This window comes from Rattus rattus, chromosome X (assembly GCF_011064425.1).
Source record: "Rattus rattus isolate New Zealand chromosome X, Rrattus_CSIRO_v1, whole genome shotgun sequence".
NCBI lineage: Eukaryota > Metazoa > Chordata > Mammalia > Rodentia > Muridae > Rattus > Rattus rattus.
The window spans coordinates 93,075,243-93,097,742 of record NC_046172.1 but is presented as its reverse complement, the minus strand read 5'-3'; the positions used below and the strand labels follow the sequence as shown (position 1 = coordinate 93,097,742).

General features: G+C 43.0%; 1 protein-coding gene and 1 non-coding gene across 2 annotated transcripts in view; both read right to left on the bottom strand.

The window, feature by feature from the left end:
* The window catches only part of Mid2 (midline 2), a 97,837-nt gene extending 82,197 nt beyond the window's left edge, over nucleotides 1–15,640 (bottom strand). The window contains 4 exon segments of the mRNA XM_032889799.1: nucleotides 1,315–1,535; nucleotides 1,538–1,564; nucleotides 1,567–2,028; nucleotides 15,123–15,640. Coding sequence (XP_032745690.1) covers nucleotides 1,315–1,535; nucleotides 1,538–1,564; nucleotides 1,567–2,028; nucleotides 15,123–15,126 — 714 coding nt within the window. The 5' untranslated portion in view covers nucleotides 15,127–15,640.
* LOC116889437 lies at nucleotides 197–303 on the bottom strand. Its single transcript, XR_004386399.1, has one exon. It is a non-coding gene; the product is annotated as a U6 spliceosomal RNA (small nuclear RNA).
* Nucleotides 15,641–22,500: the final 6,860 nt, after the last annotated feature.

Genomic DNA, 22,500 nt, shown 5'->3' with positions numbered 1-22,500 from the left:
ATATAATAGTTCTGGTAGAAGTAACAATTGTTTTAAATTATACAACAATGTGGGCAATTACACATTTAATTTTTCTATAACAGCATCTAATGTACAATACAGGTTTTAATCCTCCAGAAGTCCTGAGATATTACCAAATTTAAACCTTTTTTTTCATTGAAAATACTTTTTTCCATACAATATATTCTGATGATGCAAAAATATAGAATGCTTCACAAATTTGCATGTCATGTCTGCACTGGGGCCATGCTAATTAATCTTCTATCATTCCAATTTTAGTGTATGCGCTGCCAAAGCCAGCACTAAGCATTTTATTTAGTCTGGAATCTGTGTCAAGTAGCTTCCTCCTTGAGAAAAATTATACCACAGATCAGGAAAGCAACAGGAATCCAACACTTGGCTACGTCTGACTTTCGTGACCATCAAAGTGAGGTAACAGGCACTTGGACTTGCAAACAAATGTTATGTAACGTAACTTCACACAACGTCCCACTGAGCACAAAGAGACTAGAAACTTGGAAGATGGGGCCTGTAAACAAGTGTGTTAGCCTGAGCCTACGCTAACAAAGCCAGGCACAAACTCAAATAGTAGGTTCCATAGCCATGGCTGTCATTTTACGCTACTCCGTGTTGGAGTACCCCTCCTGGGTTGGTGATCTGTGGTAGAAGAGCTAGCTCCAAGTGAAGTACTCACTGGCAACTCACAGTGGCCAATGCCAAGCATTGCTTTCCTTGCTGCCCTGATGAGGTATTGTGGTTGTTGTTGTCTCTCGCAAAACCAGAGCTATAATCCAGGGACTTGGCACTTGCTGTGCAAGCACTCTATCCCTGAGCCACATCCCCAGACCTTGCCAGCACACGCATATACTAATGTCCTCCACAGATCTCTCGTCTGCATAGATATACTCAGACACCTCCACCCACACCTCCACAGAGACCCACCCAAATGTATGCAAATTAACACACATGCTAATTGCAGTACACCTACACAGGTACTCATGTACTGAATAGACGAGGTGGAAAGATCGTAGCAAAGATAGATAATGCACAATGGGTCACAAAGGAGAAAGACTGCTGTTACCCTGGTGAAGTACACCATGGGCTTCCTTCCCCAGAACTGCACATAAATACATAAACACAAGCTGGCTTATGTAATACATAAGTCCCCGAGAAGCTTGCAGCGAGTAGGCTATTCCCGAAGAAAATAACTTGACTTACTTGACCTATAGAAAAAGTGAGCCAGTTTATTGGGGACCTTGCTAACTGTACAACTACGTACTAACTGAGAATTGTGAGGGAGGGAATACTGCTTACCTTTAGTTTCTCAAATCGATCATTCAGAGAAGCGACCTGATGGTCTCGGTGACGACCCACCAGTTTGCATAAGGCACAGATCAATTGGTCATCAGATACACAGTACATGTTCACCTTCTCATTCTCGTGGTCCAGACAGGTAATCCCTCGAAGATGTGTGTCTGAAACTGGTTCCACCAGGCGATGGCTCGTGAAAGGTTTCTTGTTGGGGTGTGTGGCCCAAGGCACCGGTCACAGTAGGAGACCTCACGGTGATGCATGTCTTTACAGCATCTCTCGGAGGGTCCTGCTCACAGAATTGACATGCAATTCGCTCACTCGACATGGCGGAACTAGGCCTGTAAGTCCTCTCCCGACGGCTCTCACTGGGAGAATTGGGCCCACTGACTGAAGCCTTCTGGAAGCGATCAATAATGTTCTGCAGGGTCACATTCCTCTTGAGGCCATCCAGGCCCCGGTGATTCAGCGAGATAACATACCTGCATGTAGGACACTGAAAAGCAGTAATGGGTTCAATGGATTCACCGGAGCTGCAGCTTGAGACCAGGATGCGGTGAGCACAGCTAAAACATAGGCTGTGAGCACAAGGGAGCAGAAGGGGGTCTTCAAACAACTCGAGGCAGATTGGACAGGTCAATTCAGACTCCAGTGTTTCCATCTTTAGTGAAAATAATCCTGCTGAGGCATTAAGAACCGCAGAGGCTGGGCTCTCACCTGCAAGTAACACAAAGTAAGAGTCATTAAGTATTTCCAAAGGAAAAGTGATTGCAGAATAATTATATTGTAACCAATGGAGACTTTCAGCCTGATAGACTCCCCAGGGATGCTTAAGCAATAGGAATTATTGGGAAATTAATCAGGAAGTCTTTCTGCACCCCACTCTCTTTCAAGCCTTGTTTTAGACACTTGCCTGAGGTTTGTTTTTTTTTTTCTTTTCCTTCACTAATAAGCAGAAGCAAGTGGCTACCTCTATGTCTTCGTTTCCTGATTAACATTACCATTCCAGCTCCCACGCTCGGCATGGATCATTTCCTCCTAAATTCTCCCCTGGCATCTCTTCTCTGAGACTGCGATGAGTTGGAGGCCCCACAAATTTCTCAATCCCTATTCTCCAATATTGTTCTCTATTTCATGTCAAGGCAAGATATAAGGGCTGCTCCTATTTTACATCCAGTGGAAGGAAAACAGGGCTATATTTCAAACTAGCTCTCTCCTTTCTGAAATGATTCCATTCCAAGTGCCTGCATGGAAAAAAAAAATAAAAGACAGACAGCTTTGGGAAAATGCAGTTTCAGTGCAGAATGATCCATTTTACTTAGAGTGTGAGCTTGAATTACTTTATATTAGCACACATGGAAATCGGTTTCATCCTATCTCCATTAAGCTGAGTCATTAGAGATAAAAGATGATGGTTTTCCCTTTCACTTTCTCAATCGCTAACCTTCGGAAACTCTTTCATTTGGTCAGGTTGAATAGGGAAGAATTTCAACTATGGACTTAATCAGTAACTGCACCTCTGCTTCTATCTGGGTTTCTCGTTACAGATTTGTTCAACTAGCACTTGCCTGTTGCAAAACTTGTCTCCCATGTGGGTTTTTTTTCCCCATGCTTTCTAAAACATGACTAGATAAAAATCAAGATCTACCTGGAAATTGTAAGTTGAACAGCCAGAAAATGTTCACTCTGGTAACCTTTGTTTTCATGCAGACAGGGGAGTAAAAAAAAAAAAAAGGTCCCAAGTGACAGAGCTAAGGAGTTTTTTGCTTTGTCCATTTTTGCATGGTCGTTTCGGAGTTGGACATACAGATGTTGCTCTGAGTCTTTGACATTCTGAGTTAGCTCTCAATAGAAAGCATGTCTCCCTGGCTGAAACTGTCCGTGCTATTAATAAAAGAGAAAAGGGCATCTCTTGGTTTTGAGGAGTCTTGTTCCTCTCACTAGCATTAGAAATCTTCATCAGGACTTGAAAATTTGATTCTTCCAGTGGTATTTGTTCAAATATTGTCAGTGAGTAGTAATATGTGCATAACCTTCTCATGGGAATCACAAATAGTGAGTGCAATTATATCTAGCACTTAAGTGAAATAAATGTATTCATGGAAGATGTTTCTAAATCAAACCCACTCAATGTACTGAAACTAACCAGGTATTTCCTGAGCCTTAAAAATTGGGCTATAAATGGAAGGGTTTCTTTATAAAAGTTTTACCCTGTTCAAAAAGGTTTGCTTATATGTTTTTTAAAAATGAAACGTTATTTTTTTATTTTATAATTTTCAGGTACTTAAACATATTCATCCATATGTTTGCAGAGGAACCTAATAATTGGATATGCCTTTAGAGAAGAAAGATTACAATTTCCACACAGGGAAGGACTATTTCCTTAGATAATTTCATCTGATAGTCAAATTAAACATGGCCATAAATGAACTTACACTCGCTGAACCATCCTTGCCAAAAAATGCAACATTTCCTTAAATGGTGAATGTTATCATCCAATCCTAGAAAGTGTTTATTACTTCAAATACTGGGCACTTCTAGAACATTCACATTAGCACACATATATGTATTTCCTACTAATTGTCTCCTCTCCTGGAGAACAACAATTTTGTATTTTTATTCATAGCATGATTATGCCTGGCACAAAGTTGGTATTCGATAATGTCCAATAATGTGTTGCTCAGACCAAAAGTAAGAAGGTGCATTAGTATTCATTGATTATTTAGATGTGTTCTGAGTACTGAGCGCTTTATGTACATTAAATTCTTTCAGGACTGTGAATATGGTATTATTACTAGACCCATCATATACTTAGGGAAATGAGGCACAGAGCATTAGCAAGTCAACCAGAAACACAAACACAGAGCTGAAGTCACCGTCATACCAATGCCTGTGCTTTGTCTCCTACACCTTTATTCTCATCATCCCACCTCCTTCACCGAAGTTATCTTGACTATTCACAAGAGCATTTCTAAAGGGCCGGTTTCCGCTTCTATTTCTGTCTCTCTGTCCCTCGGAACCCTCTGCCTCTTTCCGACTCCTTCCTCTCGGTCTATCTACATCTGACACTGTACTTCTATTACAATCTCTTTCGGAGCTTCAAGCATTCCACAATGTCTGTGATGAAAACTACCTAGGTCGGTCAGAAGCATCGCACACAGTCACATTTACGTGTTCATGTGTAGATAGAATCAGATAAGGTGCCACAGCTTCCCTGTCCTAAGAGGGTGCTGTATAAACTCTTCCATATTGGGGCTGGAGAGATGGCTCAGCAGTTAAGAGCACCGAGTGCTCTTCCACAGGTCCTGAGTTCAAATCCAGCAACCACATGGTGGCTCACAACCATCTGTAATGAGATCCGATGCCCTCTTCTGGTGTGTCTGAAGACAGCTACAGTGTACTCACATACATAAAATAAATCTTTAAAAAACCTCTTCCATATGGAGAAGTACCTCTTCAATTTCATATGAATCCCTAAAATGTGTTCCCAAATCAATATGGCGCTCAAACCTCGCTTATGAAATTAAATTGGGAAACACATTCTGGGTCCCAAAGAACCTTGTATAAAGTCAAATTGGGAATTTTTAACTAGGAGGTTTCTGGGCCTCCTAGAAAATGTCTGCAAGCGTAGAATGCCATATGCATTTGTCACCAGAAGAGCAGTGTTCATAGCTTTCAAAGGACTCTTGGAGGTGTCCATAACAGTAGAGTTTAACCCAAAACACAAACAAAAGAAAATATTAGAAAGGATAGACAACGGTCCCCAGCTCCGAAAAAAAGAAAAGGAAAAAAGAAAGAAAGAAAGGATAGACAAAATACAGAAAGGTATTTAAATGAGTCACAACTTATGATGTTTTTATAGAACTGCAGTGAGTTAAGATAAGTTAGTTACAATCAACAATGTCAGACTGAGGCTGACCCCTAACACTTGAGCATCCTGTTTCCACCGGACAAATGATGGGATGGCTGGCATGTGCTACCATGCCGGGCACTCCATTTTATTTTATTATGACGCAGTAACATCATTCGCCAATTTGAGGAATTGAATAATTTTTGCGAGTTCCTCAAACATTTGTTCAGTCATTTCTCGTGTTTTAGGACTCCTGGTTGTCATTAGCGCTGTTTTGCCATGTCTGCAGCTATCCTCCACTTCCCTACGTCCATTGCTACCCAAGCATCATTACGAGACCAACTATTGTCTTTAGACTTTCCTTTAAAAACTGGGTACCATCGTTACAAATAATGTAATTTGTTCAAGGTCATATTTGCTTACAAATAGCATAGAAAATATTCCAATGTCGAAGAAAAGCCCTCTAGAAACAAGCCTGTGCATTTACAGCCAACTCATTTTTGACAAAGGTTCCAGGAGAATTCGGCAAAGAATGAATAATTTCAACAAATAGTTCTGGGAAAACTTCATCCTGACATGCACAAGAAATGAAGTTAGAAACCTATCTCACAACACAGAAAAACCATTAAAACCAGGCATGGTAGTGTGTGCTTGCAATCTTAGCACTTGACGGGTGGGGCCAGGAGGAACGTCATTGCAAGAAAGCTCAAGGCCACTACGGACTACAGAGTGAGATCTTGGGCTACAAAACTAACCCCTCAGTCTAAAGATGAAGATGGACCAATCATCTAAGCATCAAAGCAGCAAAAGTCTTAGAAGAAAAGATGCATATAAATCTGACATGATTTAGATTAGACAGCAGGATTTTTTTTTAGATCACAGAAAAATCACAATTAACCAATAAAGATAAATGCTACTTCCTTCGTCCAAATTTAAACCTTTAGGGCTAGAAATAACACCATTGGCAGAATGAAAAGGCAAAGGATCCTCCGGAGAAGATAAACAAATAGCCAGTAAGCACACGAAAAGATATCCAACATCATTAGCCATTAGGGAAATGCAAATCAAATAAACACAATAGAACAACTATAATAATACAGAGCATCCAAACAGAGGAAAGTAGCAGGTGTCTACCAGGATGTAGGGAAATTGAATCCCTCGTATATTACTAGTATGAATGCAGAATGGTGCAGCTGCTTTGGGAAATAGTTTGGCATTTCCTCCAGAGTTAAATGTGAAGTTGCCATCTGATCAAGCAATTCCACTCCTAGGTCTGAACTGAATAAAATCAAAAATGTGTTTATTCAAAAGCTCATGCACACCAACGTTCATGGCAGCAATATTCATGGAAGCCAAGAGCAAAACAACCAAAGCCCATCATCTGATACATGAAAAATCAAAACACGGTTTGTCCTTAGGATAGAGTATTATTTGGCTATACAAATGAATGGAAATACTGATAGCACCTGCAATATGAACAATCCTTTAAAATAGATTTCCAAATGAAAGAAGCCAGTACAGAAATGTAGTATATTGTGTGAGTCCCTTTATATGAAATGCCTACAATAGGGAACATCATAGGAATAGAAGCATAATCGCAGTCAAGGTCTAAAAGAAGGAAGAAGTGGGTGTGAGTACGAATATGGACGGACTTTCTTTCTGGAATTTTGACAATGTTCTGGAGTTAGATAGTGGTGAAGGCTGCACAAGTTTTTTACTATATTAAAAACAATTGGGCTGTATACTATTATGGTATGTATGGTGACTATTATGCTATGTAAACCACATCTCAATCTTTAAAAAGAGATTCAAAGTCAAATCAAACTCTAGACTTAATATAGCTTAATACTGTATAGTATCAGTATGTTGCAAACTGTGTGATTATGCAGTGACTATAAGCTACTGGATTACTTACTTTTATTTTTTTCCAGATAGGGTGTCTTGTATCTCAGCAGGCCCTGAACTGGCTAGGTAACTAAGGATGACCTTGAACTCCTGATTCTCCTCCTCCACCTGGTTAGTGCTGGAATTAACAAGTATCATCACTCCCAGCTTGAATAGCTTATTTCCTTTTTTCTAGGTCACTGATTCCCTATGTAGGTCTTGGGATGCTCTGAGACATCTACAATGTGTCAACACGTGTCAGAAAATTCTTAAGCCTCACTTCTTATTCACTTAAAATATTTAAATTGCTGCTAAAACACTTAATTCCTACCTTTATCACAAAATACTTTAGCAGAGGAAAGGACACAACAAAAACAAAACAATGAGAAAGTGTAACTTCAGAAAGTCTTGAAAATTGAAGAGCTTAGATTTAGAGGGTTATAAAGACAGCAAAAGAATGTGAATCTGATGTGTATGACCCAATGGCAGATAATCACGACGCTTTCTCCAGAAAACACAATGGTTTGTCACAAATGCATTAACGAAATGTACAAAGTGGTAGAAACAACTGACATCTTAAGAAATAAATATCCTTGTGCCTGCAACCTAAGAGTTCCATTCCAAATAATTTAGTTACTGGTGTATAAACAAACGTGTATGGTTTTGCTCTTTCTACTAGAACATTCTTCCTGCATGGTTTATCTTCACAGTCTATCCTCTTCAGTCTGAGCTTTGTTAAAAAGTAGGAAGAGAGAGTAAGGATGGAGTTACCACTTATTGGTGATGCATTAAAATGCTGTGTGTGCCTCTATAGAAACACAAAAAGGGTTTGCCTCTCCCTCCCAACTCTCTTTCTCTTTCTTTTGAGACAGGGGCTCACTGAATAACCTGGGCTAGGCTCCTCTTGCCTCAGCCTTTCAGTGCTGAAATTACAGTCATGCACCATCATTCCTACCTAAAAGGAAGAGGATTAAGATTTCAAAACACATCACGTTTTGCCTTTACAAGATGAAAAACTGAGTCAAGTATTGCCCTCCAAATCTAGCATTAGCTAACTCTGATCAAGAGTTATGATCAAGTAGCTGTGATCTGCACTTGACAGAATTCTATTATTTCAAATGCCATTTGAACATAACTAAATGCCTACTTATCCCAACAGCTAATAGCCTATCTAGTTTTCATCGTCTAGATCTTCTGAGTATGGCTCTGGACTCTTACTCTCTCCCTGGGGAGCTACAGTCTACCCTTCTTCCCATAAAAGCCACAAATGTGAAACTAAGCCTGACCTTTTGGGCTGTAGATGGAGAAAAGAGCTGCATTTTTATCTTTAAAAATAATACAAAAACTATTCCTTGGGATATTAGCTTTAACCTTTCACGATATTAGCATTAACTTCTCATGAGACTTTCCTTAAAATACTAGAAACTATCCATCTTCCTTGGAGTATGACCAAACAAGTCCTGGCTTAGTCTGTTTCTTCAAGTACAAAATACTGTTCAAGTTGAACTAGAATCACCAGGCGTTCCTTTAAGATGCTTTCTAGATCAGATATCCTATTATTATAGAGTTCTTTCTATTTATTATCATGCAAATAAGATACCTTGGATGCTATAAACTAGCTCTTAAAAGCATGACTCTCAATCACCGGTGTAACTAGTCAGGCTAAGAAGTGATAAGCATTATCACCAAGGCGACAAGACGCACAAGTGTATGACTGTCCTTTGTCTAGGCTGATGTGAAGTGCAGTAGATGTTTTTACTTGCTGTACCTCAAGGAAGGTTTATTGAATGTTCCAGTGAACAACTAAAGGGGAGGGGAATGCCTTATGAGTATCAACCAATGAAAACATCTTCTAGACCTGAAAAAGAAAACTAAGGGGTTGGGGATTTAGCTCAGTGGTCGAGTGCTTGCCTAGCAAGCGCAAGGCCCTGGGTTCGGTCCCCAGCTCCGAATAAAAGAAAAAAAAAAAAGAAAACTACCAAATCGAAGAACATTTTGACTAGTGGATGACTCCTTCAAGTTCAGAAAAGCTCATTTGAAGCCCCTTGGATGTTGGTACATGGCTGTAAACCCAGCACTTGGAAGGCTGAAACAGGAAGATCACAAGTTAGTTCAAGGACAGCCTGGTCTACATAATGATTCCAAAGCCAGCTTCAGTTACACAGCAACTGTGAGAAATAAATCTGACATAGGAGAGCCAATGCAGGGGTTGGTTTTTAGCTCAGTGGTAGAGCGCTTGCCTAGTAAGCGCAAGGCCCTGGGTTCGGTTCTCAGCTCTGAAAAAAAAAAAAAAACAAAAGAAAGAAAGAAAAAGGATAGCCAATGCATAGAATTCTTTATATTCTATATGATGAGAACACAAAATAGAAGCAAAATGGAGGTTAGGTAGGTGGTCAATAATGGTAATTAGTTCAAATAATAATATATCTGTATAGTAGTTATAGTTTTAAAAAAAATCACTATTTCATTCTTTTACTAACGTCTTCTTAAAGTCTTCTATCTAACAGTACTAGCTTATAATGCAGGTAAAACATTTAAATTCTTTGGACCACAGCTTCTTTATCTTTTAGCTCAAAAGCACCCTCTGCATGCATTGCATATTCCCTTGTGATGATCCCATGAGGATAAAATAAATTAACCTGTTTTAAAATTACATTTACTTGCATCACACATTCACACACAATACACCCAGAACACTTTTTTTCCAAGCAAGAAACACTTGGAAATTCATCACAAACAAATTATTGACATGATAGAAAACAATCCCAGGAAAACCACAGTTTTAACTGTGGTGTTTCTGATGCTCATATGTCTTACCATTAAGGTTTCCATATGGTCCTTCAGAGGGAAGAATTATTTCTAGTGTTTTCTTTGTTCTGTTTCTTAACAATTTAATTATTTTTATTTGTATGTGAATTGATATTTTGCCTGCAAGTATGTCTGTGTGACAGTGTCAAATATTGGAGTTGCAAAAAGTTATAAGCTGCCATGTGGATGCTGGGAATTGAACCCCTGTCCTCTGGAAGAGCAGTCAGTGCTCTTAACTGCTGAGCCATCTCTCTAGTCCCTCTGGTGTTTTCTTTGAGGCTCTCATCATATACTGCAAGAGCTCAGAACCGAAGGTTGATTACTGGCTAGGACAGAGAACTGATTCAGTTCCTGACTAACAGTAACAGGCATTAAGGCCTACTTAGTGTAACTAGTCAGGCTAAGAAGTATAGGATTGTATAATACATGAATTGAATGTTATTCCTTTCTAATAAACAGCTCCTAAATCTACCACTTTGAGTGTTTTATATAATTCAGTCATCACAAATATTAAAACATAAAAATAACAGAACCAAAAGTCCTAATCTGCCTCAAATACAAAAGATTAATCAAAGTATGATCAAAATGCATTATATAAATGTATAAAATTTTCACAGACTAAAAATATTATTTTAAAATGATTAATCAAAGTAACCAAAAATAGATTTGCTGAGGTAACTTATAATGTTTGACAAGAATTGTTAAGTATGATTCATAACGCAGATTCCCCTGGCAGAGCTGTAAGACTGGGAAACAAATGAAGAACAAACAGCCTTATTTACCTAGGCTACTAGTGTAGATTTTCATCCATTTTAAGATGGAATTTCAATCCTCTGGTTTTTTTTTCAATGACGGCATTTTAAATATACAGTGATTTTAAAGTATTCAGTGTCCTACTGGCATGGGCAGTCATTTTACTTCCCATAATAAAACCTTGTAATATATGTATGTAGGGCATTCTATTGAATGTTAGGCTGTGAGGACCCCAAGTTCTGATCAGTAACAAGAGACAGAAAACAGAGGCCTATTTGAAATCAAGCTTCTACTCTCCCCGGAACCACATGGATCCTAGCAACCCTGAACAAAAGGCTATAGACGAAGTGATAGAGGATTGTGGACTATAAACCATTTTTCTATCTCTGGACTGCACACACACACACACACACACACACACACACACACACACACACACACACACACGTACACTTTGCTGCCTTAAGGTAGCGTTGTCTTCTATGCCTACATATTATGTTCCTATCAGAGCAAATTGGAAAATATTCGGATTTTAGATGTCAGGATGAGTTGTCATTCTAGAATGGGCTTTTATCAGATCATCTGGTCTCTGTAAGAGGATGATGCAGAGCCAGAGGATACTGTTCATCCTCACCCAGAGGAGTCTGACCTGCAGAAAGAGACCGAGACAAAGCCCAAGGTCAGGCAGGTCAGAGTGCTGTGGAGAAACAAGAACCCACACTTTTCTAACCCAGTTACACTGAACCAACATCGTAGTGTATACTCTATTCAGGCAAACAGCTCATGGAGAAACTGACAGTGGGATCGTGTCACTTTTTTTTTCCTCAAAATCCCTCTGCCAGGTTTATAGACTTTCTGGAAGTCTGACGATCAAAAATGTTACGTGACTATGGTCATAAAGAATAAAAAGATGAAAAAAGCAGCAGGCAGAAAAAGCCACAGAACAGACTTCTACAGCCCACAGACAACTTTGGGTAGAGTTTTAATATATGAAAATGGATGGCGACGAGATTCTTGGCCCTTGAAGGCAAGAAGTGAGGATAAAGGGTGCTAACGGTCTGCACAGAGCAGACAACAGCGTAGGACTATCTTCTCTTGCCACTGCTCATCTGAACTTCTCACTGTGGCTCAACACACAGAGAAGCCGTTTGCTGGCCTCCTCTGTTACCGCTCAGTGACGATCAATGTATTTGTTGAGGATCCGGAAATACAGACAGCACAATATCATATTTTGTACCTAATTTTCAAAAACAGTGACTATATTTAGGGCTAGTGAAACTGCCCAGCAAGTAAACTTGCTAACCACCCAGACTGGTGGCCGGAGTTAGATCCACAGAACCCATGCAGTGGAGGGAAAGAGTAGATTTCCACAAGTTTCCCTCTAACCTCTGCATGTACACTATGGCACATATGCATGTACCATATACATGGTCATAGGCACGCAAATAAAGAACTGTTAAAATTTAAGTGACTGTCTTTCAAACCTCTTGAACTGTGTTCTATCCATCATGAACGTATTATACCTCACACCTTGATGATATAGTATTTCATGTCAGAACACTACGCACATCATAGACACAGCTTTCTTTTGCATAGAAGACAGAACAAAAAGTCAATAATACTAAATTGAGTTGGAGCATCCTCCTATCCCCTCAGACCTCTTCTAGCAGCTGAGTCCCATGGCTAATATCTAGAAATTTAGGAAAATCTAGAAAGATTGTATGACAGACAGACAAAGCCAAACAGTTATCTCTAAAAACAGTCACCTGAGACATAATTGTATGCCTCATCCCTGACTTTGTCTTTTGGGGTTCTACATCCCTGTTGAGAAAGAGAAATTCTAGTTCTAAGGGACCTAACAATCAGAGACAGTGTTCTTCACTCTTCATCAAGACGATGAGGTTTGTTGAGTGATTACAAAAGCATTCTTCTGTAGTCTCCCTCCTAATTGTTGCCGTGTCAGCAGATTTTATGGGAGGAGGGAATGGAAAGGCTCAGTACTCGGAACACTACTTGGATGCAATTATGACACTCCACCAGCACTATTTTAAGGCCTGCAAGTTGGAGCAAGTTGCCCTGTTCTTAGAGGAGGGATTAACCAAACCAATTTTATCTAAGTCAATTTGCACTGTTCAGATGATATGTTTGTGAAGCAAGCAAGCCACTCATTTGCAGCAAGTGCCTCTCAGAAGTGGTCTTGCAAGGTACAACATGCTAGGTAGGAATCCCGGGAGTCATGAAAGTAAATAGGAGAGACAGCCCTTCATGTCCTGTAACTTCTCTCCCTACTCCACACATCACGCACCCTGACCTGATCCGAGCCTTGGAGATGTAAGTAGAGTTTAGCATAGGGCAAACATGAGCCCAAAATACTGGGTCAAGTGCAGGACCTCCCTCAACACAGCCAGCAGAGGTGTCTGCGCATTAAAGGTGCTTTAAAAAGTATTGACTCATGGCTGCTAGGTGCTAATTGTGCTTCTATAGCCAGACCTAAAGTTATCTGTGGCACTTTTTATTGGGCATTAACTAACTCCCCCCGCATAGGCTAAAAAAATGGGTGAGGTTGAATATTCAAATGAGTCTGACTCAGACTGTTAGGGTAAAGTGTACTCAATATGATTTATGACTCGACTTAAAATCATCACCATTACTTTCTATGCCTAATTGTATATATGTTCCCATTCAGTTGCACATACATTTGCGAAACAAATTGACTTAAGATCTAAATTACAATGATAATTTGAATCTCAAGGGAACTAATAAGGGCAAATTAAGGTTTGTGTAAATTAGTGTTCCCATTTATATCCAGTCAATCCAGTAACCCACTAAGGGATAAATGAAGTGCTTTCATTGGAAAGTATAATGCCAAGGTTTATAGAATCCTTTTATCTTCAAAGGACCAAGCCAATACTCACAATACCCAGTACACAATATTATGCCTTTTATGCAAGTGCAGCATCTGTGAAAGAGAGGTCATACAAATGTCTAAAGGCCATAAAGCCAATGCAACGTCACATTTGGAATGAACTCTCTGATCTTCTAGGCTCCTAGGCTTGTGTTTCAACCACATGAATCAAGTTTTGTAAGGAACAATCAAGAGAAATCTAATTCATATTATGCGTCTGTATTAAGCTAATTGATTGAGCAGGAATATATAAAAATAGCAACGATCGATTCTCCCTCGGGGCAGTGCTGAGTGGGGAGGAGGTGAAAAAGGTGGGGGTGCTGGGATAGGAATCTAGGATACAGCAAAAGCTCCCTAAGCAGAAGGGAGCAAGAGTGTGAACTCTTCGTTTGCCAACTCCATCTTCTATTGGAATATTGTCAGAGCTGATTCGATTTCGGAGAGGAAATGGAGTGGGATTAAAGTCAGCCCTTATGGTCCAATTTGAGAATCTCATTAATCCCCACACAATAGTTGTCTCCTATTACACTTTCCAATGTACTTCATAAATACTCCTCAGAGACAAACAACTAATGCCATTCACCAGCCCCACCCTCCAGAATCTTCAAAAAAAAATTCAAAGTGATTGAAAAGCAAGAAACTGCACTGCTGGGATGTGCACAGGTCGACAGAGAAAAGCTGAGAGTGCAGGGACTCTGGGAGAGATGTGGCAGCTTAGATGGGAGGCAGGGCTAAGAGGCAGAATAGTGACAGCACATAGTGAAGAGAGAGGGGAAAGTGAGGAGTCCAACCATCCCGGGATCCTAATTTCCTGCTCTAAACCGAAATGCCTCCTAAATAAATAAATAATATGCTGCACGTGAAGTGCGAAACAACCTAAGCCAGCCCATCACCAGTAACGTTACAGTAATTCTTAGGAGCCCGAAATGAAAAAGGCTCCCGTGTCTCTGTTTCAGTCGCAGTGTGTCCTGTGGACACACTCAAGTTTTCCCTCTTCCCCCCAACAGCGCTGCTTTTACAGCTAGGCCAGAAATAAAGAACCACCCAGACAGAGACTTGAAGATCACTTCCCCAGCAGGGGGAAAACAAGGGAGGGGGGATTAAGTTTCTCCCGGGCTCTTGCCCGCAGGGTGTCCACGGCATCTCTGGCTGCTGCGCCAGCACCACTGAGCCAACCGCCGACCTCCGGGCGCCGCCCGGGCCGAGGACGCCGTGGATTGCGGGAGCGTGGGAAGGCGGCTGCGCCCTTTCCCAGACTTGCGCCTAGGCGCCAGGAGAGCTAAGCCGCTCCACTGCTTTCCCCTGGCTCGGCCTGGGCAAGCGGGAGGCCTCAGGCCGTTCCCCAGCCTGGGATCTGGAGGCCAAACTCCTTCCCACGAGGCAATAGCAGAGTCCGGGTCACTACCGTGACAGACAACCGGACCCTGCCACTGCCACCTGAGCCTCGAGGACCCATCCGTCTGGTCCCCCCCCCCCAACCCCGAGTGTCCTCGCAGCTGGTCCGGCGGCACCTGAAAGAGCGCAGCAGGAGCTGGCCGGGGCCAAGCCCTGCGCGGGCGGCGACACTAGCCACCCCCCACCCCCGGGCCTCGGCGAGGGGACGCGTTTTACCCATATTGTTCCCGGGTGTCAGCCATCTCCTACGCGCGCCGGGAAGCGCCGTGCGCTCGCTGGCCTCCACAGCAAGCTGGCTCGGGCTCCCGCGCAAGCTCCCGGGCCGCTGTCGCTGCCGCCGCAGCCGCCACCACCACTCTAGGCCGCCGCCCGCCTTCTCCGCTGCGGCCGCCGCCGCCGCTGCCGCCGCGCAGCAGCCGGGATCCGCCAGCCCGCGCGCCCCACGGGAGACAGCACGGAGACCGGGACGTTCCGGCGTCTAGGTCTCCCGGGCTAAACTTAAAGAGTTTTCGCCTCTCAGTCCAGAGGCAGCTCCATGACACCACCGCAGCACCACACTGTCATTTCCGCCGCCGCAGAGGAAAAAAAAAGGCAATCCCTTCGAAAGGAGGGTGGAGTGGGGGCAAGCGGAGCCGAGACTGACACCCTAAGGGAGCACGGGGAGGGGCCCGGGCAGAAGGGGCGCTGGGCCACCTTCCTAGGCTCACCTTCCGCCGCCCCTCCCACCTCCTGCTCCCCGTGCCCCCTCCTTCTGGAGGCGTTTGTTTTTCTCCCTGGCAGGAGTGACCGAGAAACCTGGTGCAAAGGCAGCGGGTGGGTGGGTTCAGATTACTACTGTAATTTACCAGCTGATTCCAGCAGCCTTTTTCTCCAGCACCTGTCATCTTGATGGAAGACACGGGGAGAAGGGGACTGACTGAACAGGCGTGTGTGTGTGTGTGTGTGTGTGTGTGTGTGTGTGTGTGTGTGTGTGTGTGTGTGTGTGTGTGTGTGTGTGTGTGTGTGTGAGTGTGTGTTTGTGCGTCCACAAGCGAGCGGTGGTATGTGAAGTGCAGAAGGAAGACTGTGGCCAAACTCTTCACCCACCCACCTCCCTTCTACATCTACAAACCCACAGATTAGAGCAAGGGAAAAGGCTGTTGCACTCGCCAATGAGAAGAGTGTGCCTGGATCCTCCTCACGGGTCCTACTGGTGAAGCTGTTCTATGCAAAGTTAACTAGAGAGTAAAACAAAAATAGTGGAGGAGACAGAGAGGGGCAGACAATTGGAGGAAACCCAACCCTTTTTTCTTTTTACAAAGGGAGAATGGCTATGTTCTATTGGCCTTGGGCACAAGTTGTTCCGGTGGATTAAAGCCACTAAAAGTGTAAGGGGGTAAGGTTTCTTTTGCACCTTCTGATCATTGACCAACAATACAAGAGGGTCATTACCAAGAGGACAATGAGGCAGATGCTAGCCATCCAAGAATTCAATGTCCCTATTAAGATCCATTCGGAACCCAGGAGCTTCTCATTGGTCTGGATACAGCCTGCCTTTTGACCCGTTGTTGGCTCAAAGACCACCAGACCCACTTAAAAAGTAGATGGGAGAAGAAGCCACCCATACACTCTTCTAGCACCACCCTCGAGGAAAAAGCAATCAAAAAAAAAAAAAAAAAACAGCCCTTCTCACATGGGCCTCCCATTACTGTGCTTGGGAACAAATCCAAAAAGAGAAAAAAAAGGTAGATGGGTGTGTCTTGTCAGGGAACCAATAGCAGTCAGCCAACAGCACTGTTAAACAACCTGCTAGAGAACACTGGAGTGGAAATGAAGGGGAAAACCCAACCACATTACCTAAAGGGAAGTACAGTGCTGAGAGATGTAAAAGTTAATGCGTCATATTCTAAGCACAAGCAACAAAAGCAAAACCAGACAAATGACACTACATAGGACCAACACCTACACAGCAGAGTACACAGTCGACACATTGGGAAAGGGAGAAAATGTTTAAAATCATATAGGATAAGGACTTACTATCTAGAATATGTAAAGAAGTCCTGTGTTTTAAAAGGGCAAAGGACTTGAATGGGTATTTCTCAAAGAAGAAACAAATAGCAGATAATAAGGTGTTTAACATGACCAATCATCAGGAAAATGCAAAATCAAACAATGGAGATGTGTTGCATATGGTTGACAAGACTAGACTCTGTTCTTGGCATGGTCAGATGGGTAAATTCTATACCATGAGACCTTTGACACAATAAAACACTTCATTTCTTTTAAGCTCATGAGTCAGAAGTCTGCTGGGCACATTCACCACCCAAATGTTAAAAATAATTATATATGTATATCTTATGTCTGTGCATCTTTATTTACATTTGTCTGGAGTCAGTCTGCTTGCTGAAAGACCTGGGCTGTTAGTAAGTGGGAAAAAAGGGTAAGTAAGGAACAGATATGGCAAGTAGAATGAAGGATGCTATGGACCAGTGGGAGACGGAAACGAAATGTCCTTTGAAGCATACGTGGTTTCTGGCTTGGGTTTTTGAAAATTTTCTACAAATAATTTGTTTTGTGAATGTACTTAATGCTACTGAATTGTACACTAAAAAGTGGTTAAAGTGGCAAAGTGCATATGAAAAAAAGTGAAAGAAAGAAGAATAACACTAGACAACTATAGTACACCACAGGAAGAACAACAATATCAATTATCCAGACCCTCCAGAGCTCCCAGGGACTAAACCACCAACCAAAGAGTACACATGGTGGGACCCACGGCTCCAGCTGTGTATGTAGCAGAGGATGGAATTGTCCAGCAGCAATAGGAGGAAAAACCATTGGTCCTGTGAAGGCTCGTTTCCCCAAAGTAGGGGAATGCCAGGACATTGAGGTTGGAGTGGGTGGGTGGGAGTGGGAACATCCTCATAGAAGTTGGGGGAGGGAGGGGTCTGGGAGAGAGGGTAAAAGGATAACATTTGAAATGTAAATACATAAAATATCAAGAAAAATAAAATTATAATAAAAAAATCAAAAAAAAAATCTAAGAGCCTGGAAACACCTTTGTGATTCAAACCTAGAACTGACATTAGCTTTATGGAGATCTTTCAATAACTGCATATTACACATTAAGAATGTTTTATGGGCGGGCATAGTGTGCATGCCTTTAATCTCAGAGCTGAGAAGTCAAAAACAGGTGGATCTCTGAGTTCAAGGCTAGCCTGGTCTGCAGGTGAGTGCCAAACAGCCAGGGGCTGCACAGAGAAACCCTGTCTTGAAAATTAAAAACAAAAGAGAATGCTGTTTGATAGTTTAAAACAAAGCAAAACAAAAAGTATGGCTACAAAAAAATGAGTCACAAATTGAAGAGTGAAATCAGTTTAGGCTCAGTCTCATTTGGTAAGATCCCCCATGGTGCAGTGGAACTTTTCTCTAAAACATAAGGAAGTGACCACTTTCATTAGGGTGTACCTGAACAAAGCTAGCTGCATCTTGGTGGAGCTAACAGTAAAGGCGATTTGCTTTTAATGGCTTTTCTTGCCTTTTAGAAATGATCCCACCCTTTGTATTTTGGCCACATCTCCCCTGCACCTGAGTTTCCAGTGCTTCAGAAAGAGTCTCTGGCTTACTAGAGCTCTGCACAGAACTCCCCAATCCTGCCTTTCCTCCCTAGGGAATGTTCTGGACCTTTCCTTTCCCCTCCTCAAGACTTAACAGCTGCTGGGTTCCTTTCACAAAGGACCTTGCTAAGTGATTAAGGAATTCAATCAACTAACTCAAGCTAAATGTTAATAGCTTCATTTGTCTCTCTATTAGGAGATAATATTTTAATTTTAACAGAGGCCTTCAATGTATTAATTCAAAGGAATGACTAATGGCTTGTGTGGGTGGGAGTGGGGGATGGGGAGATTTTGCTAATCACAACACATAAGCAGCTGCTTTGAAAATATCCCCACTTTCAACGGTTTTATGCAAATTGCTTACTGTAAATTTATTAAAGTAAATGGTTTGTATCTGGCAGGAGATGCAAAATTGGCTGGGAGTAAGTGATGAAATTATTTGTTTATAATTATTTAATGGTTACCTTTGTATATAACATATGTTGATCCTATTAACAAAATAAATCTGGGCCCATAAAAAAAAGATGTTTGACAGATTCAGCTGGAGGTGTTTAATTGAATTAGTCTGAAGCTGACTCACCACGCCACAGGCCTGCAGTATGAAAGGGACAGCTCATCGGGCTATTTTTTTTCCAACTGAGAATGTAAGGGGGAGGGAGTGGCTCCAGATACTTTCTTCAGAGAATAGCACAGAGGCCAGTCTGTTCCACAAGGGGAAAAAAATCACAGAAGGGTGATTTTGTTGTACAAGAACATCGTTGCTTCTGCAGAAGGGGACCTTATACTGCACTCAAAAGAAGCAGCTACTTGTCTGAAATCCAGAGGTTGACCAAAGGCTTCTCTAACCAAGCAGTTCTTAACAGGATGGTGAGAAGAAAAGCACTTTTGGCATAGTCTCCTCAATAGGACACTGTTTGAAAACTCCAGTGGTAAATGGACTCCATGGGCTGCTTGAGAGAGAGCGGTTGAAAATAATTATGTTCCCACTGTGGAGAAATAGCATGTGCCTGGTGCATTTCATTATTTCATTTATACTCGGCTACCGTTTTCATCGGTTTCATAACTTCTCTGAATTGTTATGATGAACATGTATGTTTGCTATCTGCATTGCCTTGCTTCTAAAGTTTTAATGTGCCATCAAGTCCAATCCAAACCTTACCATTGGCCAGACCTTCCCAATAACTTACTGTCTGACTTCCGCATGCATACCTTTCTAGCTTTTCCTACCACCTCACTACATGCTCCTGGGCTTCTGTTGTTTCTTCCTCCTGTTTTTCTAGCTCTGAAGGCTATATCCCACAGAGCTTAGGCCTGGGCTCCCCTTGCCATAAATAGTCACTTCAATGGGAGATCCTCTAGGCCTATGATTTCTAGTGAGATTCATATACCGATGGATGGATCCCAGTTTTATTTCCCCAGCTCAGATCTCTTCTTTGGGTCCAAGCCCTCACATTCATCTGAGTACTTGCAGGCTCCACCAGGCTGCCTACTAGGCAATGTTAACCATGTGACTAAAAAGGACCTCTTCCTTTCTGTCCCATTCCATTTCATTTAGTGGCACCACCCAACTACCTCAAACAGACACTGGGTGCCATCCTTGACATTTTCCACACCCTAGCGCCCAACCTCTAACTGGTAATCGAGTCAGGTTTTCATTTTCTCACTTCTGGCCAGTGATCCTTGCAAAATGGAAATCTAATCATTTAAAGGGAATGGGAAAGGTAGAACTTGCAAAGTAATGGCCAGGAGAATAAAAGTTGGCTTGAAGTCAGATGCATTGTTGTTGCTCTTACCCATTTCAGTATGTCTTTTAGGTCTTTGAGCACTCTACCTGGGGCCACGATTATGGCCTCTGCACATGACATCCCTTCTGCCTAGAGCAGAGACAGCCAAACCTTTTCCTGTAGTAGGCATATGGAAATATTTCAGGCTTTGTAAGACATACGATCTCTATCCCAACTACTCATCTCTGCCATTATTGCAAAAGTAAAATTAACAGTACATAAACAATAAAACTTTACTTTCAGAAAGAGAATGTGAGAGGCGGCGCAGATCTTCCCGGTTGCTGCCACTGCAGAGAGCCCGTGGGCAGCACCCCGAGAGCGAATTTGAGCCTTGGGACCACAGGTAAGACCAACTTTCCTGCTGCAAGAAAGCGGCCTGGTGATCTCGGGACCTACGGAGGCAGAATTCCCTCTAGGACCGGGCATGTCCTGTGTTTAATGGAAGTCCCACACCCCAGATCCCGCCCTGCAGCAGCTCTCTGCTCCCCAAAACCCGTGGGAGAGAGACCTCACCGCCTCGTCAGGTGGGCACTCCGGAGGCTGCAGAGCGGAAGAGACCACCAACACTGCCCACCCCTGCCCACATCCCTGGCCCAAGAGGAAACTGTATAAGGCCTCTGGGCTCCCGTGGGAGAGGGCCCAGGAGCGGCAGGAGCCCTGCCTGAGACACCGCCGGAACCTGAAGGAAACAGACCGGATAAACAGTTCTCTGCACCCAAATCCCGTGGGAGGGAGAGCTAAACCTTCAGAGAGGCAGACACGCCTGCGAAACCAGAAGTGACTGCGCTCTGCACACATTACTGATTCAGAGGAAAAACACCGGAGGCCATCTGGAACCCTGGTGCCTGAGGCTCCCGGAAGAGGCGGGATCTTCCCGGTTGCTGCCACTGCAGAGAGCCGTGGGCAGCACCCCAGAAGGTGAATTTGAGCCTGGGACCACAGGTAAGACCAACTTTCCTGCTGGTGACCTGCCTGGTGATCTCGGGACACACGGAGGCAGAATTCCTCTAGGACCGGCACATCCTGTGTTTACCGGAAGTCCCACACCCGCAGATCCCGGCCTGCAGCAGCTCTCTGCTCCCAAAACCCGTGGGAGAGAGACCTCACCGCCTGGTCAGGTGGGCACTCCTGAGGCTGCAGAGCGGAAGAGACCACCAACACTGCCCACACCTGCCCACATCCCTGGCCCAAGAGGAAACTGTATAAGGCCTCTGGGCTCCCGTGGAGAGGGCCCAGGAGAGCAGGAGCCCTGCCTGAGACACCGCCCGGAACCTGAAGGAAACAGACCGGATAAACAGTTCTCTGCACCCAAATCCCGTGGGAGGAGAGCTAAACCTTCAGAGAGAGGCAGACACGCCTCAAACCAGAAGAGACTGCTCTCTGCACATTACTGATTCAGAGGAAAACACGGAGGCCATCTGGAACCCTGGTGCCTGGAGGCTCCGGAAGAGGCAGGCGCAGATCTTCCGGTTGCTGCCACTACAGAGAACCCGTGGGCAGCACCCATGAGCGAACTTGAGCCTCGGGACCACAAGGTAAGACCAACTTTCTACTGCAAGTGAGTGACCTGCCTGGTGAACTCAAGACACAGGCCCACAGGAACAGCTGAAGACCTGTAGAGGGCAAAACTACACACACAGAAAAGCAGAACACTCTGTCCCCATAACTGGCTGAAAGAAAACAGGAAAACAGGTCTACAGCACTCCTGACACACAGGCTTATAGGACAGTCTAGCCACTGTCAGAAATAGCAGAACAAAGTAACACTAGAGATAATCTGATGGCACAGAGGCAAAGCAGAGAACACAAGCAACAGAAACCAAGACTACATGGCATCATCGGAGCCCAATTCTCCCACCAAAACAGGCATGGAATATCCAAACACACCAGAAAAGCAAGATCTAGATTCAAAATCATATTTGATCATGATGCTGGAGGACTTCAAGAAAGACATGAAGAACTCCCTTAGAGAACAAGTAGAAGCCTACAGAGAGAATCGCAAAAAATCCTGAAAGAATTCCAGGAAAACACAATCAAACAGTTGAAGGAATTAAAAATGGAAATAGAAGCAATCAAGAAAGAACACATGGAAATAACCTGGATATAGAAAACCAAAAGAAGAGACAAGGAGCTGTAGATACAAGCTTCACCAACAGAATACAAGAGATGGAAGAGAGAATCTCAGGAGCAGAAGATTCCATAGAAATCNTTGANT